Consider the following 16,438-nt stretch of genomic DNA (forward strand, 5'->3'; position numbering starts at 1 on the left):
ACCTTTAAGAGCTTTTGTTCTTGGTGTGTAGGTTAAAAGGGGCTGAACAGCTGAAGACAATGCTTTTCAAAATTCTATTGTGAAGGATCAGTTTCTACCATTTGTTTTTTAACTCCTTGTCAACTGTGAATCAACAATTTTGTAAAATGAGGTAAAACTACATTACTAGAAAAATGAAACAAAATCCTAAGGCATACAAGTCTCTTGGGTGCTAAACATGTTTACTAAATGACTCAAATGAATGCAATTTAATATGAGGGCCTGTATATACCAAGTAGTTGATCCACAAATGAACATGTCTTCATTGGCAAGGTGAATGTAGCAGGTATATTACTAGATTTATCTGATGAGGGCAAGACCCCAGGACACAGAACACTTCCTTCATTTAGGGGACAGCAAACAAGGCAAACTAGCAGTACTAAAGGACTAAGTAGTCTGTGATTGTTTTCCCTGTGATTTTGCCTTTTGTCCTAAACCCTAACTACACCCAAACACAGATCAGGAATGACTATGAAGGATAATGCAAAAGTCTAAAAAATGCTTAAAGATGAACACCAGGCTCTACATGAAAGAGTGCACTATTTCCAGAGGCTATCTATAAAGTTTAATTTGTACTTACTTTTATATAAAGGCTTTTTAAGTATAATAATGCACATTCACATATAGCTTAGAATTCCTTAAACGTATTAAATTATATATTTAAACATGTACTTTTAAATGTTACATATATTATATAATTACATATTTGAATTATGTATTACACAAATACCTGTATTTCAGGATAAAGTGAGAAAAGTATTTAATCCTTTCACACATAGAACATTTTAAATTAATCTCACGTTGTCCTTTATAAAGCCAAGACTCTTCCTCCTACAGAATCAAATGTAGTATCCTAATGCAATCTGCACTGATGACAGCAGAGGGCACTGTCATACGAAATGGCCATTTTTCACAGTACACACGATTCTTCCCCAAACAAGTGCTAGTTTTCAAAGAGGCTAAGATCTTTATAAATTGTCTTATACACCAAAACTATTTTAATATATATATTTATGTGAATACAAAGTGATCTATTTCAACTGATAAATTGGAACCTGAGTCATGAATTATAAAAAAGAAGAAAAATTAAATAATTTAATACTTTACATAAATAAACTCACTCTTTCCTAACACTATTTCTATTACTATACGATGCCATTTATACTAAGTTCAAAAAGAAAATAAAATAGAACATATCAGCTACAGAAGAGTTAATTTCCTTAGGAAATAAGGAAGGTATGAAGTAATTTGATTAAAAAAGAGAAAATAATTATAATAAATATAAATAAAATATATATTTATTTTCATATATTTATATATAATATATATATAATATATTATTGATTGATTTATATATTAATTATATATATTTATTTTTATTTATTTATATAAATATATAAATAAAACTTAGGGTAACTGTTGCCCCTACATGGAAATGAGGGGGCTGTAGCTTAGAAGGGGCATGAAGGAGAGTTCAGGAGTGCTGACAATGTTCCCATTCTTGACCTATATCATGGTTACATAGTTTTCCATTTTATAATAAGTCATTAAACTCAATATTATGTTTTATATAAACAAACTCAAAATATGTGAAGGCCTTACCAAAATTACATCAGTAGTCAGAAGAAATATACAAAACAGGTAATGATAAAGTGAACAGCATACGTGTAGAAATATATACTTCAAAAACAGGGGTTCTAAACCAAGGATCCATGGATGAGATTTTATGCAAAATTTCCTCAAAGATAGGGTTCCTGGCTTTCATTACATTCTCAAAAAACTAGAAGAACAATGTGCAATGTGTAAATATCATCTGGGTATGAATACAGATCCAGTTATTTAATAAGCAATTAAGTTATGAAACTATTCAAATGACACAGAATAAAATATATCTAATATAGGAGAATTCTGATTAAAGAAACAATTTTATTAATTCATGAAGTTAAAAATTCAGATGTGCTTAAACGCATAATAATTCGTGAAGTTATGATACGTAGAAGCAAAATGCATGACAACAATAGCGTGAGGACAGGAGAAGGAAATAGGAGTATATTAGTATTCTAGTATTTGATGTAAGGTAGCATAATACCATTTGAAGGTGGACTATGATAAGTTCAAAATGCATCATATTAACTCTAAGCCAACCAGTAAAAAAAAATGTATATATGTATGCATATGTATTTGTGTGCATATACAAAAAAAGAGAAAATATTTTTCAGTATTTTAGAAATATATATATTCCTATATATGACAGACACTAGAATTCAAGAAATTCATATGTCTTGGTTTTCTGTTTCATTTTTCTAATAATATATTTTACTAGGTATTTATATTTATATATATTTGTATAGGTATATGTTTATATATAGGCATATCTCATTTTATTATGTTTTAACTGCACCTTGCAGATACTGTGACCTTTACAATTTGAAGCTTTATAGCAAACTTGCCATCCAGCAAGTCTATCAGCTCTGTTTTTCCAACAGCTTTGCTGACTTTACATCTCTGTGTTGCATTCTGGTAATTCTTGCAATATTTCAACTTTTTATTCATTACTGTATTTGTTATGGCGATCTGTGATCAGTGATTTATGTTGCTACTGTAATTATTTTGGGGTGCCACGAACCATGCCCATATAAGACTGCAAACTAATTGATAAATACTATGTGATCTGACTACCCACTGGCCATTCCCCTAACTCTCTCCGTCTCCTTGGGCCTCCCCATTCCCAGAGAGACAATAGCTAATTGATAATCCTGCAATGGCCTCTAAGTGTTCAAGTGAAAAGAAAGAGTCTCATGTCTTTCATTTTATATCAAAAGTTAGAAAGCTTAGTAAGAAAGGCATATCAAAAACTGAGATAAGATGACAGCCTTTTACAGCAGTTAGCCAAGTTATGAATGCAAAGGAAAAGTTCTGCAAGGAAATTAAAAGTGCTACTTACTGAAAACACAAAGATAAGAAAGCAAAACAGCCTTATTGTTGATATAGACAAAGGGTTTTTTTTTTTTTAATTTTTAATTTTATTTGAGAGTGAGCCCAAGCAGGGGAGAGGGGCAGAAGGTGAGGGGACAGAGGGAGAGAGAGGCAGAGAGGCAAAGGGAGAGAGAGAGAGAGAGAGAGAGAGAGAGAGAGAGAGAGAGAAAAGAGAGAGAGAGAGGAAAGAGAGAGAGAGAGGAAAGAGAGAGAGAGAGAGAGGAAAGAGAGAGAGAGAGAGAGGAAAGAGAGAGAGAGAGGCAGAGAGGCAAAGAGAGAGAGAGAGGAAAGAGAGAGGAAAGAGAGAGGAGAGAGAGGAGAGAGAGAGGAGAGAGAGGAGAGAGAGAGGAGAGAGAGGAGAGAGGAGAGAGGAGAGAGAGAGAGAGAGAATCTCAAGCAGGCTCCACACTCAGCACAGAGCCCGACACAGGGCTCTATCCCACAACCCTGGGATCATGACCCGAGCTGACATCAAGAGTCCAACGCTCAACCAACTGAGCGACCCAGGCACCCCAAGATAGATAAAGCTTTAGTAGTCAGGATAAAGATCAAACCAAACACAACACTCCCTTAACTCAAAGCCTAACCCAGAGCAAGGCCCTAACTCTCTTCAATTCTAAGAGGTTTGACAGAAGGGAGAAAGCTACAGAGGAAAAGTCTGAAACTAGCAGCAATTGGTTCATGAGGTTTAAGGAAAAGCCATCTCCATAGCATACAAATGTAAGATGAAGCATCAAGAGCTGATGTAAAAACTGAAGCAAGTTAGAAGATCTAGCTAAGATAATTAATGGAGGTGGCTACATTAAAACAATTTTCAATGTAGACGAAACAGCCTTTTATTGGAAGATGTCATACAGGGCTTTCGAACCTAAAGAGCTTCAGAACTTCAAAGCTTCGAAGGACAGGCTGACTCACTTGTTAGGGGTTAATGGAGCTGGTGACTCTAATTTGAAACCAATGCTCATTTACCACACCAAAAAATCCTAGGACCCTTAAGAATTATGCTAAATCGACTCTGCCTGTGCTCTATGAATGGAGTAACAAAGCTTGGCTGATGGCACATCTATTTACACCACAGTCTAATGAATATTTTAAAACCCACTGTTGAGACCTACTTCTCAGGAAAGAAGATCCCTCTCAAAACATTACTGCTCATTGACAAATACAGTCGGTCATCCAAGAACTCTGATGGAAATTATGGGATTAATGATTTCATGCCTACTAACACAACATCTATTCTGCAGCCTATGGATCAAGAAGTCATTTTGACTTTCAAGTCTTATTATTTAAGAAATACATTTCATACATAAATCTAATGCTGCCATAGACAGTGATTCTTCTGATAGAGTGTGGCAGAGTAAATTGAAAACCTGGAAAGCATTCACCATTCTACATGCCATAAAGAACATTAATGATTCATGGGAAGAGGTCAAAATGCCAACATTAACAGGCGTTTGGAAGACATTAATTCCAAACTTCATGGATGATTTCAGTGGACGAAGTCACTGCAGATGTGGTGCAAACAGCAAGAAGACTAGAATTAGAAGTGAAGCCTAAAGATGAATTGCTGCAACTCATGATAAAAAACTTGAACAGATGAGGAGCTGATTCTTACAGATGAGCAGAGAAAGTGGTTTCTTGAGATTGAACCTATTCCTGGTGAAGATGCTTTGAAGACTGCTGAAATGGTATAGTGATTATTAGAGATAAAATGGGAATATAAAAAATAATCTAGAATGAGGCAGAAAAGTAAGAAAGACGGGACAGAAAACAAACACCAAGATGATAGATTTAAACCCAATTATATCAATAACAATGAATATATATGGTATAAACACTCCAATTAAAAGACAGAGATTGTCAGACTGGATAAAAAAAAAAAAAAAAGAACAACACTCAAATATATAATGTCTACTAACTACATATAGCATAGGTTAAAATGAAAGGAAACTGGGGGGTACACCTGGGTGGTTCAGTGGGTTAAATGCCCTGAATTCTGCTCAGGTCATGATCTCACGGTCCATAAGATTGAGTCCTGTGTCGGGCTCTGTGTTGACAGCTCAGAGCCTAGAGCCTGCTTCAGATTGTGTTTCCCTCTCTTTCTGCCCCTCCCCTACTTGTGCACACACTCTCTCTCTTAAAAATAAACATTAAATAAATAAATAAATACATACATACATACAATACAATACAATACAATACAATACAGGAAAGCCTGGGTGGCTCAGTTGGTTAAGTATCAGACTCTTGGTTTCAGCTCAGGTTGTGATTTCACAGTTCATGGGTTTGAGCCCCACATCGGGCTCCACACTGGCAGTGCAAAGCCTGTTTTAAGATTCTGTCTCCCTCTCTCTCTGCCCCCCCCCCCACCCCGCTTGTTCTCTATCTCTTTCTCTCAAAATAAATAAACATTTAAAAGTAAATGAACAGGGGCGCTTGGGTGGCTCAGTCAGTTAAGCATCCAACTTCGACTCAGGTCATGATCTCACGGTTTGTGAGTTCGAGCCCCGCATTGGGCTCTGTACTAAGCCTGGAGGCTGCTTCGGATTCTGTGTCTCCCTCTCTCTCTGCCCTTCCCCCACTCATGCTCTGTCTGTCTCTCAAAAATAAATAAATAAATAAATAAATAAATAAATAGATAGATAGATAGATAGATAAAATTAAACGACAGAAAAAGATATACCACAGAAATGTTAATCATAAGAAAGCTGGGATGACTATATTTACATCAAACAAAACAGATGCCTGATTAGATCCTGGACTTGAAAAAAGACATTAGTACGACAATTGAAAAACTTCGAATAAGGTCTATAGATGAGTTAAAAGTTTTGTAACAATATCAATTTCCTGGCTTAATAATTGTACGGTGGTTATGTATGATATTAACATCTGGAAAAACTGAGTCAAAGTTATATAGGAATTATCTTTGTAAATTTTGCAAGTTTTACATAAGTCTGTAATTATTACAAACTGAGAGTTAAAAATATTTTAAAAATTAAAAATCTCAGCTCTTTGAAAAACACTAATAACAAAATAAAAAGGCTGAGAGAATATTCACAATACGTCTATTTGACAAAAATATGCTATATATTTGACTTATATAAATAGACTTTTACCTATAATATATAGTAATAATAATACATAATATGCATAGAAAGCCATACTACTGAGCAACAAAATGAATAAACCACCAATAATATGGAATAACACAGGTGAATCTTGAAAATAAACTGTAGTGGGCACCTGAGTGGCTCAGTTGGTTAAGTGTCAGACTCTTAGTTTTGGCTCAGGTCATGATCTCACGGTTTTGTGAGTTCAGGCTCCGTGTCGGGCTCTGCACTGGCAGCATGGAGCTTGCTTGGGATTCTCTGTCTCTCCTCTCTCTGCCCCTCCCTGACTCATACTGTCTCTGTCTCAAAATAAATACATAAGCTTAAAAAAAAAAAAAAAAAGAAAGAAAACAAGCTGTAGTATATCTATGCAATAAAAAGCTTTTCAACATTAAAAAGGAATGATGTAGTGATACATGATACATAACTGATAAATCTCAAGATAATTATGCTGAATGAAGGAAGCCTGACACACACGCAAGCATACTAAATGAACCTATTTATATAAAATGCTAAAAATAAACCAAAAAAACAAATCGAATTTAGAGTAAAAAGGTGATCAGTGTTTGCCTTGGACTAAGGTGCTAACTTACTGGGAAATGGTACATGCAAACATGTGGGGTTGGTAAAAATGTTCTATATCTGGATTGTAGAGATGGTTACACGGTATAGAATGTAAATTATACCACAACAAAAGTGATTTAAAACTTCTTAAAATGAAAGCTAAAAAAGTCTTTGATTAAATAATATACATCTTTAGGTATTTTTAATTATAGGTTTTTTCTTTTTGATGAGTATCTTTTATATTACCATGACTATTTTCATAGCATTTTAGTACAGTAGATAGATTATAAGATTTAGCTTATATACTTTAAGAATCTGAACTTTGAAAAAAAATAAATAATTAAAAATAATTTTTTTTTTTTTAATTTTTTAAAAAATCTGAACTTTAGGGGCACCTAGATGGTTCAGTCAGTTATGTTTCCAACTTCGGCTCAGGTCATGATCTCGTGCCCTGCGTCGGGCTCTGTGCTGACAGCTCAGAGCCTGGAGCCTGCTTCAGATCGTGTGTCTCCCTCAGCTCTGCCCATCCCCTGCTCACACTCTGTTTCTCTCACTCTCTCAAAAATAAACAAACATTTAAAAAAAACTTAAAAAAAAAAAAAAGGAATCTGAACTATGAAAACATGAAAATTTGTGATTCAAAGAAACAGAACTGAAATGGAACAAAAGATCTGAATTAGTCACCTCAATTATTTTTCCTCTAGTCTACCACACCACGTGCCAGGGAGCAATGCTTTTTTCTTTAGCATCTGAAAGGGACAGTAAAAATTTTAAACAATGAAAGTCTCCTCTTAGTGTATGCTCCAACATTTTCCTTCCAGCATCAAGTGTATAATGAATAGGAAAAAAGGAGTGAGGCCAGGATTAGCCTTACGGCTGAAAAGCATCCCTAGTGAAAAGAGAATTAGTAAGTTTAAAACTATGCCAGGGGCGCCTGGGTGGCTCAGTCGGTTGAGCAGCCGACTTCGGCTCAGGTCATGATCTCGCGGTCCGTGAGTTCGAGTCCCGCGTCGGGCTCTGTGCTGGCAGCTCAGAGCCTGGAGCCTGTTTCGGATTCTGTGTCTCCCTCTCTCTGTCCCTCCCCCATTCATGATCTGTCTCTCTCTGTCTCAAAAATAAATAAACGTTAAAAAAAAAAAAATTAAAAAAAAAAAAAACTATGCCAAAATATTCCTACACTGGCATTTCTGTAAAAGTATAAGAGTAGTAAGGTAATCTTATCTATAATCTAATCAATATCATGTGTACCTAGGTTAAGTTTATGCTAAACATCTACATATTCATTAAATCATTTATAAATATTTAGCAGAGATTATTTGTATTTTATAAAGAAACTGAGACTTAGATAAACTAGTTATTTATTTAAAGTCAAATACAGTTGAACCTTGAACAATGTGAGGGTTAGGAGCATTTACTCTCCATGCAGTCAAAAATCTGTGTAGAACTTTAACTCCCCCAAAACTTAACTACTAATAGCCGACTGTTGAACAAAAGCCTTATCAATAACATAAGCAGTCAACTGACATATACTTTTAATGTTATATGTATGAATATACTGTATTGTTACAATAAAGTAGGCCAGAGAATAGAAAATGCTACTAAGAAAATCATAAGGAAGAGAAAATACATTTACAATACTGTTCTGTATTTATTGAAAAAAACCTCTGTGTAAGTGGACCCGTGCATCAAACTCAGGTTATTCAAGGGTCAACTATAGAAAAAAGTGGGAAACTGGGATTGAACCTAAGTCTATCTGACTCCAGTGCTCGGGCTCTTTACTGTTTTGCCATTTTATCCCCAATTATGCTTGCTATATAAGCTATATATACTGCCTTCCATATTTGTACAGATCAAAGAACACTATTATAATGGTTCTCCTTATAGCTGAGCTAGTAGGTCTTAGAAATAGTAACTAAGAACATAGTTTCAAGCACAAGTAAAGCATTAGATTCTACAGAACATCATTCCTATAAAATATAGCTATCCAATATTAAAAAGAATTCTGGAAACTGAGGGCTATTGGTCCCAAATAATTTTCCCTACTTTCATTCCCTAACAAGTCCAAAAGTTCCACAAAGTTACTACACATCACCAAAAGGAGAACCTCCCTCTACTGGTAAGAGGACTATCGGAAAAAGCAGTGTCTCTTTCTCCATTCTGTTTTCTCTTTTTTAGTTTTATATTTTTCTCTGTATAATTCTTTTGAATCTTAAAGTTTCATACATTTCATTGACTTCCTTCCCTAGGAATTTTGCTAACATGGATTTCATTTGCTCAAAATCATTTGTTAGCTTTTTGAAATGTATAGTAATAAAGTAATGATAGAGTTATTATTATACTAGATTGACTAAAATTATCTACTTTAATAACAGACAAAAAGAAAATATTCACTAACTGATCATCTTGTTTAAGAATATATACAATATTTATATTCAAGCAAAATATAAATTTGAGCATGTTGATTATATTTGTGGAGGGAGTAAAGCAATTTTCACCTTACCTGAAATCACATGCTGTAGTAAATTCTGCTCCTCCACCCAATGCCCGACCTTGAACCAGTGCAACGCTTATTAAAGGGAGTCTGTTTATTGAAGGAAAAAGGAAAAATGGATGTTAATATTTTTCATTTCAATATTAATTTACAAATATTATTTTTGAAAAACTTGAACTACAGTAGAAACAAATTATTGAACTATGTTTGTAACACACCTCAAAGGATAGTGGAACCTTGAGCCTGTATATCATGACGAATAAAGCAGTCTAATTCTTAAGATATAATAATTCATACTAAATGCTATGTAAGTTTATCATACTACCTCCCTGAATCATTATATAGTTTAAGCTATTAACTATATTTTATACATATTACACATATATAATATGTAATATAACTAAAATTTATAAAGTATAATATATACTATACATGATATATATACTTTATATTTTTTGTACATTACTGTATTTTGTAACTATATATCATGACTTCCTTCCAAATGAATTTTTTAAATATAATATACAGTTTCTACAACTTCTCAGCAGCTGGCAATCAGGAGTAATTCAATGGGACCTTATCTTACTGCATTTGTATTGATGTCAAATTTTAGATGGCAAAATTTAAGGCTATATCCAAAGGGAGGAAATGTGGTAGAGAAGACTGAGCTCCAAAACTGTATTATAAAGATTCTTATCAAAAGTCTTTTTATTACTCACTGAAATGATTAATATCTAATTCTATGGAAAGGAATGGGTCTGTGGTAAAAAGAAATCTCTTCACCTTTTCTCTTTGCAAAGAACCACTCCTGGAGGAATATATATTACAACATAAATCTAAAATGCCTTGAAAGAAAAAAAAAAATTAAAAAAAAATAAATAAAATGCCTTGAAAGTATGGAATATTCTGTAGGTTCTAACCAAAACGCAAACCTGCAGGCCTAAAGTAATGGGAAATTTATTAACAGATTATGTTTCTAAATACAAAGGATTAAAAACACTTTTAAGATTTCTCTAAGAAAAATTCAAATAGCGAAGGGAAGGTGAAGTGGTACAAAAACTATGACAAGACAGTATTTTAGAATAATATTTTGATTCCATTATTCTTTCTAGGCTCTCACATATGAAGAGCACCAAATATAGACTGATGCCCAACTAGTAAATATGCTAAATAACATGAATTTCCTTATTTTTTATAATTTTTAAATTATTTACATTTGGAATACAGAAATAGAAAGCTAATTAGCCAAAACGTCATAGTTTGTAACCCCAAATGCATAGTGATAAGCCAAGAAGAATTTTCTCCCTTTTCTTCTTCATCTAGATGCAAAGTGAATCCATTTTCCTCAGAAATCGGTAAAAGCCATCACCAATCCATAGGGCTTTTCCTCTCTCTTCTGGATATACACCACTTCACCATACGTTCTACTAATTTTGAATATGAGGTAATCTTTATGTGTCATCTCCTGAACAGTGTCCTTATTCTGCTCCAATACCAGTATTTAACTTTCCCATGGCTATGCCTAAATATAGCTAGTAATATAAGCTCTTCAGGAAAAGTGCTATGTCTTAAATTCTTTTTATCTCTCCCTTCTCTTATCTTTTAGTTAACTGTGCATACTTCACCAACATTTAATTAAATGGCTCTCCTTGATGGCACAAATAGTTCATCATTAAAAAATATATAATTTAAAAATCAAGTTTTTTAACTGGTGCAAAACAGAACAAATAAGAGCTATTTTTGTTGTTGTTTTTTTTTTAGAAATCATATCTTAAAAAGAAAGATACGTTACCTCATAAATCTTGTTAAGGTGTTCTGCATGAACATACATAAGGTCATTCCATCCTTTAAATAAGAATAAGCATAAACACATTATAATGTAAATGTATTATATATGAAATACTTAGAAAGCAACAAAGCCAAAAATATACCCAACTTTTTTTTTTTATGAGGTTTTCATTTAAAACTCTTTGATGCTGTTAGAAATGCAAATGATGTAGTATTTGATTTTGTTGACCTTCTAGGGCTCCTTGAGCTCTGCATGAGATATTAGCAAAGACTTGGACATGAGAGTCCTATTACATACCCCAGAAGAGTGTGAAGTTCTACTCAAGGTAATTTGGGGGAAAGAAGTATAAGATACACCACCTGTTATCCCAAATTCTGATCTCCTAAGAATATATAAAAAACAAATTTCTTAAAAGTACAGTTGACCCTTGAACAACACAGGTTTGAATGGCATGGGTCCACTTACATGTGGATTTTTTATAGTCCAGTACTATAAATATGTATTCTCTTATGATTTTTTTTTTTTTTTACACTAGAGAGAGACAGCATGCCCAAACAGGGTGAGGTGGAAGGGGCAAAGGGAGAGAGAGACAGAATCTCAAGCACAATCCACACTCAATTCAAGCAAGCTCCACACTCAGCACGGAGCCCAACACAGGGCTCAATCTCACAACCCTAGGATCGTGACCTGAGTCAAAAGCTAGAGTCGGATGCTCAACCAATTGAGCCACCACCCAGGTGCCCCACTATGATTTTCCTAATAATGCTTTTTTTCTGTAACTTACTTTATTGTAAGAAAACAGTATATAATAACTATAACATAGAAAACGTGTTAATCTACTGTTTGTTATCGGTAAAGCTTCCCACTCAACAATAAGCTATTAGAAGCTAAGTTATTGGAGTCAAGTTATATGCAGATTATCAACTGCACAGAGGTTGATGGCCCTAACCTCTCAAAAGACTCCCCTCAAAAGTTTCTAATAATCTTCTATTTGTGAAATGGCTTTTTCCTTATCCTTATGTTCCTGTCTCCATTAACACATGGTAGCTTGCTTTGACCAAATTCTGTATTTTGAAATCCTTTTAGTTTCTAGCAATATTTCCCACTCCTGATTCTCTTCCTATTTCTTTGATTTTTCCTTTTCAGTTTTCTTCTCATTCAGCTAATCCAGTATTCCCCAAAATCAAATCCATAATTCTCTTTCTCTTCTTTATCTAATATTTCTTCCTTGAAAGTTTCATTTATCCCCAATGCTTCAGCTACTGTTTTCAGGTAGACTCCCAAAACCTCCTAGATATTTCACATTCTGCCAAGACCTCAAATTCAGCATGGCAAAACAAATTGGCAGTGAAAGAGTGGAGTCTGAATCCTAGTGTTACTGCTTATTAATAACATGAACTCAAGCAAGTCTTAGTTGTGCACTGAGTTTCCTCATCCATAAAGAAGGAATGAAGAATAAAAAAGACCTGTTCTATTTGACTTAAAGGATGGTTGGAAAGATGAAAATATACCTAGATACTCTGTAAAAGATCACAAAAATTTAAGTGAGTTCTAAGTTAACAAAAAAAGATCTTCTAATCAACAAGGCTCAGAATTTTGGTATTTTCTTTGATTCTTCCATTTCACAGTTTACCCACCATTAGTTACCAAGTACATCCTTTGAAATGTTTACAATACAAATCCCTTCTTTTTCTATTTGCACTGCTGCTAAACTAGCTCAGACTTGTTATTCATACTTAGATTATTATAACAGTCTTGTTTCCCAACTAGTCTCTCTGTATTTAATTTCTTTATCCTCTGTAATATAGCTTGCCTCATCAACCTTCCTATAGAATAATGATTTCATATCACCAATAGAATAAAGTCTAAATTTCTTAGGAAGAACTGATCTCACCTAATTCTAAAATATTTTCACTGAATTTATTGACTACCATACCCCTCCATCCAAGCATCCTAACTTCAGCCATACCAAACTATCTGCCTTTCTTTTAACACTTTATACTTAGTTACTCCTATGTCTTTGTTCACATCATTCCCACTATTTGGAATAGCCTATCTTTGTCTTTACCCATTTCAAATAATGCCCAGATCAACTAATTTTTCCATCAAGATATTCTAAATCCCACAGCAACAGTTTTCTCATTTGTGTTTCTGTGGTATTTTTATTTTTGTGACTTAACTATAGTACTTATAGATTGGCTTGTATGCATTGCAATTTGGACCCATTACTAGACACATTAGGTACACAAGACAGGGGCTGGGGAACATAAGTGGAATCCATGTGGTCCCAGTTCCTAGTCCTCAAAAATCTTATAAGAGATGGAGAAATGCAACATGCATCAAAGTACATTATATTATACAAAGTATTTTAAGAAATGCTTGAACTGAGAACAGTGCCAAATAAGAAGCAATTCATTTCAATTCGATTAGGATAGTTGGAAAGGCTTTTTAGAGGAGAAAGGGAAATGGCATTTGCTAGGCCTACACAATAAGAATTTTGAGGTTGACAAAACGCCTTCTTTAGGGGCAGCTAGGTGGCTCAGTTGGTTAAGCATCCGACTCTTAATTTTGGCCCAGGTCATGATCTCACGGTCCATGAGTTCATGCCCCATGTCAGGCTCTGCACTGACAGCAGAGAGCCTGCTTCAGATTCTCTTTCCCTTTCTCTCTCCTCCTCCGCTGCTTGCATGTGCATGCTCGCTCGCTCTCTCTCTCTCTCTCACTCTCTCCTCTCTCTCCCTCAAAATAAGATAAACTTTAAAAATAAAAATCCTTTCTTTATCCTCAGAAGCTAATACAATGTTTTGCATATAATACTGTATTTGCTTTTGAAGTTAACTGAATCAGATGAATTTTAGATGGAGAACTATGTTAATTTATAAAACCAATGCAGTCAATGAAAGGTAAAAACCAATATAAATTAAATTTCCTAATCGAAAGCCTTTCTCACAAAGGTCAGTCTACTATTATAAAGTGATGAGAAAATTAACAAGCACAAAAAACTAGACAGTTTAAAACTAGACTGACTTTATATTCTATTAAAAATATGTGGGAGTGCCTGGGTGGCTCAGTCATTTAAGCATCCCACTTTGGCTCAGGTCATGATCCCATAGTTTGTGGGTTCAAGCCTGGAGCCTCCTTCAGATTCTGTCTCCCTGTCTTTCTACCCCTCCCCTGCTAGCACTCTCTCTCTCTCTCTCAAAAATAAACATTAAATTTTTTTTTTAGGGGCGCCTGGGTGGCTCAGTCGGTTGGGCGTCCAACTTTGGCTCAGGTCATGATCTTGCGGTCTGTGAGTTTGAGCCCCGCGTCAGAGCCTATTTCAGATTCTGTGTCTCCCCCTTTCTCTGACCCTCCCCCATTCATGCTCTGTCTCAAAAAAAAATAAACGTTAAAAAATTTTTTTTAATTTTTTAATAAAACTTTTTAAAAAAATCTGTGCAATAGAGCCTGTTAAATTATCTTTATAAAGTAACTTTAATTGGCCTATTTTCTTTTTTCTTATTTTTGAGAGAGAAAGAGCATGCAAGTAAACAAGGGACAGAGAGAGAGGGAAAGAGAGTGTGGAACCCAAAGCAGGGCCCGAGTTCATCCGATGTGGGGCTTGAACTCACGAACCACAAGATGATGACTTGAGCCAAAGTCAGATGCTTAACGGACCAAGCCACCCAGGTGCCCCAACAGGTCTATCTTGTATTACTAGATTTAGAGTACGTAAAATTCTGACAGAAGTATCTAGAATTGGTAAGAATGAAAGTGAAACAGGTATTAAATTACATACTGTTATAATTCCCATTCAAAAGATAAGTCACACTAAAAGTGCTTAAAAGCAGCATAAAACAATGGTTAATAATACAGACTCTAGAGCTAAACTGCCTAGGTTGAATTTGGGCTCTTCTACTTACTACCAGCTAGGTTGACTTTGGGTGTGATACCCACTTAACCTCTCTGTGCTTCAATCTCTTCACCTCTAATAATAGTACCTAGCTCATTAGGGGAGTTAGTAATGATTAAATAAGCTTTACATGTAAAGAGCTTAGTGCCTGATACATAGTAATAGAACAAGAATGTTATCTAGCACTGTTGTGGGTTTTTTTTAATTTTTTAAAATTATTTTGAGAGGGAGAGAGAGAGAGAATATCTCAAGCAGGCTCCACACTCAGCACAGAGCCCTACACAAGGCTTGATCCCACGACCCCAGGATCATGACCTAAGCCAAAACCAAGAGTAAGATGCTAAACCCACTGGGCAACCCAGGCGCCCCCTAGCACTGTTATTATTAATATCAGTAATAGCACTGGCAATCAGATAATGAGTATGTTCTGGCTTTAATGTATCATAGAGATTATATTGTACCAGGAAACATGACATGACCTAGGGAGAAAAAAAGATTAGATTTTGTCCCCCAAAGCCACTGAGCCAAAAAATGACTAAATGCTCAGGCCCTTTCCTGGGTCGCAGAAAGAAAATAAGCCAATGAGAGATAAACCCTAGCATGTGATAGAATAAATTGAGAAAAGGCACCAATGAAAAGCAGACCTGTTCTCATAAATGAAGGCTGGAGGGGTGCCTGGGTGGCTCAGTCGGTTGAGCGTCCGACTTCAGCTCAGGTCACGATCTCACGGTTCGTGAGTTCGAGCCCCGAGTCAGGCTCTGGGCTGATGGCTCAGAGCCTGGAGCCTGCTTCTGATTCTGTGTCTCCCTCTCTCTCTGCCCCTCCCCCACTCATGCTCTGTCTCTCTCTGTCTCAAAAATAAATAAACATTAAAAAAATTAAAAAAAATAAAAAAATAAATGAAGGCTGGAACCAGGAAGGTAACCAAAAAAGGTTTTGAGAGCTACTGCAGATGTTATTTTCATCCTAGCTAAATGATACCCTGAGGCCCAAACCTACTCCTCCAGCATTTAGTAGAACAACAAAGGTGCAAAGCACAAAGCTCAGCCAAAATGCCAGAAGGAATTATTACTGTCATATTTACTCTGAGCCACATTTACCCTGAGTGGAAAAAGGCCCAGCCTGTAAAAGTATCTTATGCTAGAACCATAAATGAACCTCTCTCTTTTTTTCCCTAAGTGCTTGTTGTATGGATTCATTAATTTCCTCAAAACACATAAGAAGGTTTAGAGAAAAATAGAATAACTCGTCTATAAATTAATGAGGCTAAAAGGAAACTGTTCAATAGTAATAGCAAAAGCAAAGAAGTCAGACAAGAACTTTGAGGTCACTGTAGAAATTTAAGCAACAGAAAAATAAGAGATGACAGATTGGCAGAAAAGTAAAAGTAAGGTCAGGGAGCAAAAAAGAATATTATCTTTCAGCTAAATTAAGAGTATGAAGGTTTCGGGGCACCTGGGTGGCTCAGTCGGTTAAGCGGCCGACTTCGGCTCAGGTCATGATGTCACGGTCCATGAGTTCAAGCCCCGCATCGGGCTCTGTGCTGACAGCTCGGAGCCTGGAGCCTGTTTCAG

The 16,438-nt window shown here is 35.2% G+C and overlaps 1 protein-coding gene across 4 annotated transcripts in view; it reads right to left on the reverse strand.

The window, feature by feature from the left end:
• ECHDC1 (ethylmalonyl-CoA decarboxylase 1) overlaps positions 1-16,438 on the reverse strand; it is a 53,985-nt gene that overhangs the window by 22,575 nt on the left and 14,972 nt on the right. For all 4 annotated transcript variants that reach the window (XM_058735199.1, XM_058735198.1, XM_058735197.1 and 1 more), the window contains 2 exons: positions 10,973-11,025; positions 9,190-9,270 (listed from right to left, as the gene is read on the reverse strand). In XM_058735199.1, coding sequence (XP_058591182.1) covers positions 9,190-9,270; positions 10,973-11,025 — 134 coding nt within the window. The remainder of the gene's footprint in view (positions 1-9,189; positions 9,271-10,972; positions 11,026-16,438) is intronic.

Source organism: Neofelis nebulosa, chromosome 6 (genome assembly GCF_028018385.1).
Source record: "Neofelis nebulosa isolate mNeoNeb1 chromosome 6, mNeoNeb1.pri, whole genome shotgun sequence".
NCBI lineage: Eukaryota > Metazoa > Chordata > Mammalia > Carnivora > Felidae > Neofelis > Neofelis nebulosa.